This window comes from Populus alba, chromosome 5 (genome assembly GCF_005239225.2).
Source record: "Populus alba chromosome 5, ASM523922v2, whole genome shotgun sequence".
Classification (NCBI taxonomy): Eukaryota; Viridiplantae; Streptophyta; class Magnoliopsida; order Malpighiales; family Salicaceae; genus Populus; species Populus alba.
In genome coordinates, this window is record NC_133288.1 from 285,284 (window position 1) to 288,866 (window position 3,583).

Consider the following 3,583-nt stretch of genomic DNA (forward strand, 5'->3'; position numbering starts at 1 on the left):
TAGAGTTTTCTCAATCTCTAAATTTCTCAGCCTTAAATTTATCTATATATAAATTGTTTTTTCTAATAAGACCGGAAGAGATCAAAATTAGGATGATTAAAATTACTTTTGACACAATTAGGATGATTAAAGGTATTGTTACAGCTGTTATTATGGTCACTGTTAGTGCAAATTAATTAGGGTAGCCAGCATATGCATGGACACGTGTTAGAAGTTGTTAAGAGTCGGGTAAAGTTAGTTAACAATATAATAAATCGTGTAATGCAATGTGGGGAAGTATATAATATAATCGTAGGAGGATTACGCACGCAAGAATAACAGAATCATTCTCCTCTTAACAACTTAATTAAGGCATACAACTATCCCTTAACACCCTAACTCTCAAGGATACTGGTTAATCAGTGTTTAGTTTCTTAAAATCTTAATTATAATATTGAAAGGAATGACTATTCTGTACCACCACTATTTTCATCATACCTTTTTCTTCTTTCTTTTTAACAGGAACTTTCTTCAATTCGAGCACTCTTGAAGAATTGTATTAGATGATACTTCTCTCCCATTAAACTTTCTCCAGAACATCGGAGCATTGCTGCTCTTAAAGAATTGTCTGTTCGTTACTGTGACTCTCAATGGCACCCTAACCCGCTCAAGGTAAATTAACAACTCTCGATACGGCTCAAGATTTTTTCAACACTATATATTTTGACTATTTCCATATAAATTGTATAGGTTGGTGTGAATTGAAGGCTTATTCCTAACTTTACGCTACATTTAGCAAAGGATAAGATCTAGGGTTTCTCAATTTCTAAAATTTCTCGTTCCTAAAAAACTTTGAAAGTTAAAAATTTATGGATATCAATAATCTAAATAAACAATCTCTAATATATATATATATATATATATATATATATAATATACTAAAACCGACCTAGCTAGTGAAACAAATTCAAACTAAAACTTTAAAAACCTCACTAAGCAATTACATATTGATATATTCTACAGGCTGGTGTGAGCTGAAGAATCTTGAACAATTATCTCTCTCAGGAAACAATCTAAAGGGCGTACTCTCTCCTTGTTTGAGAAATCTATCATTTCTAAACGTCTTGGATGTATCTGACAACCAATTAGAGGGAAATATTGCCTCTAGTCACCTTTCTCATCTTACGCAACTTAAATTCCTCTCAGTTTCAAATAACTACTTTCAAGTTCCCATTTCATTTGGTTCATTTATGAACCTCTCTAACCTCAAGCTCTTTGAATGCGATAACAATGAGCTAATAGTTGCACCCAGTTTTCAGCCTTCAGCTCCCAAGTTCCAGCTTCGTGTTTTTAGTGCTTCAAACTGTACTCCAAAACCACTCGAGGCTGGATTTCCAAACTTCCTCCATAGCCAACATGATTTGATGCTTATTGATCTATCCCACAACAAATTCGTTGGAGAACCTTTCCCATCTTGGCTGTTTGAGAATAATAGAAAGTTAAATCGACTATATTTGAGAGACACCTCATTTATAGGTCCTTTGCAGCTGCCACAACATCCAACACCCAACCTTCAGACAGTAGATATGTCTGGCAACAACATACATGGTCAAGTTCCAAGAAACATATGTTCGATTTTTCCACGTTTGAAGAACTTCATGATGGCCAACAACAACCTCACTGGTTGTATTCCTCTTTGTTTTGGGAATATGAGCTCTCTCGAATACTTGGATCTTTCCAACAATCACATGTCTTGTGAACTGCTTGAGCATAATTTGCCAACAGTAGACTCCTCATTGTGGTTTTTGAAGTTGTCCAACAACAGCTTCAATGGGCGATTACCACCATCTGTGTTCAACATGACTTACCTACTTTACCTCCTTCTAGATGGAAACAAATTTGTAGGAGAAGTACCAGGTACTTTTTCTCTTGAATCATCACTTTTTTGGTTGGATATCAGTAACAATCTTTTGTCAGGCATGCTTCCAAGGGGAATAGGGAACTCTTCAAAAAAACCTACTTAAGGGAATTGATTTGTCCAGAAATCATTTTGAAGGTACCATTCCAATAGAATATTTCAATTCTTCTGGGCTTGAATTTTTAGATCTTTCTGAAAACAATCTGTCTGGGTCATTACCGTTGGGCTTCAATGCATTAGATTTATGCTATGTCCATTTATACGGAAATAGATTGAGCGGTCCACTGCCATATGATTTTTATAATCTCTCATCGCTGGTGACATTAGATCTCGGCGATAACAACTTAACTGGGCCCATTCCAAATTGGATTGATAGCCTTTCGGAATTGAGCATTTTTGTTCTCAAATCTAATCAATTTAATGGGAAACTTCCTCATCAGTTATGCTTGTTAAGGAAATTAAGCATATTGGATCTTTTAGAAAATATTTTTTCTGGTCTGTTACCCTCATGTTTGAGCAATTTAAATTTTACGGCATCAGACAAAAAAACTTTGGTTGAACATGGTTCGATGTCAAGAGATTATAGAGACCTGGAAGAATTATTTGCATCCATTGGTTTTTATCCTTATGACAAAACTGTGTTGCCAGAGATCAATACAAAAATAGCTGTGGAGCTTACAGAAAAGAAAAATTTCTACACTTACGAAGGCGATATCCTTCGTTACATGTTTGTTGTGGATCTTTCTTGTAACAAATTCACCGGAGAAATCCCGACAGAATGGGGAAACTTAAGTGGGATATATTCTCTAAATCTGTCACATAATAATCTCACTGGATTGATCCCTTCATCCTTCTTCAATCTAAAGCAGATAGAGAGCTTGGATCTTTCTCACAACAATTTGAATGGAAGAATTCCTGCACAACTCGTTGAACTGACCTTTCTAGCTATTTTCAACGTGTCGTACAATAATTTGTCAGGAAGAACACCGGAGATGAAAAATCAATTTGGTACCTTTGATGAAAGCAGTTATAAAGGGTATCCTCTTCTTTGTGGACCTCCATTGCAAAACAGTTGCGACAAAACAGAATCACCATCAGCAAGAGTGCCTAACGATTTCAATGGAGATGGTGGCTTCATAGACATGTACAGTTTCTATGCCAGCTTTGGTGTGTGTTACATAATTGCGGTGTTGACAATTGCAGCAGTACTGTGCATAAATCCGCATTGGCGACGCAGGTGGTTTTACTTCATTGAAGAATGCATTGACACTTGCTACTGCTTTTTGGCTATAAACTTTCGCAAGTTGTCCAGATTCAGAAGGTGATTGGGTCTTATCATGAGCATGCGGGCTGCTTTCTGAAATTGTTGCAATCCTCCATGGGGAAGCAGTCCCATTCCAAATCAAGGGTTGCTCACAACATGTTTAGCAATTTGCCTGTGAGAAGTGTTCTGTCGAAGTGTCTGGTTCTTGTTGCTTAGCCTTTCTGTTTTGACATGACTTGTGTTTGTCCTTGTGCTTGTATCCATATTTGTTTGTTTCTTTGTTATGTCTTAATTATGTGGCGTTTTGGTCTTAGATTTGGAGAATGAGCAACCAACCAGTATTTCTTGGCTTCTTGTGATTACTATATCCCTAATAATATGGAATTTATTCACTAGAAATAGTTTACAATATCGTATTTTCT

General features: G+C 36.2%; 1 protein-coding gene across 1 annotated transcript; it reads left to right on the forward strand.

Moving 5' to 3' along the window:
* Positions 1-1,229: 1,229 nt before the first annotated feature.
* LOC118028113 (cuscuta receptor 1-like) lies at positions 1,230-3,222 on the forward strand. The gene is made up of 2 exons (XM_073409169.1): positions 1,230-1,896; positions 2,438-3,222. The coding sequence occupies exons 1-2, from the start codon at positions 1,230-1,232 to the stop codon at positions 3,220-3,222; spliced, it is 1,452 nt and encodes a 483-aa protein (XP_073265270.1).
* The last annotated feature ends 361 nt before the right edge of the window (positions 3,223-3,583 follow it).

Coding starts and splice junctions, on each gene's coding strand:
- LOC118028113 (XM_073409169.1), top strand. CDS start 1,230: ATGAACCTCTCTAACCTCAAGCTCTTTGAATGCGATAACAATGAGCTA. Junction 1,897..2,437: donor ATTTGTAGGAGAAGTACCAG/GTACTTTTTCTC, acceptor TTACGGCATCAG/ACAAAAAAACTTTGGTTGAA.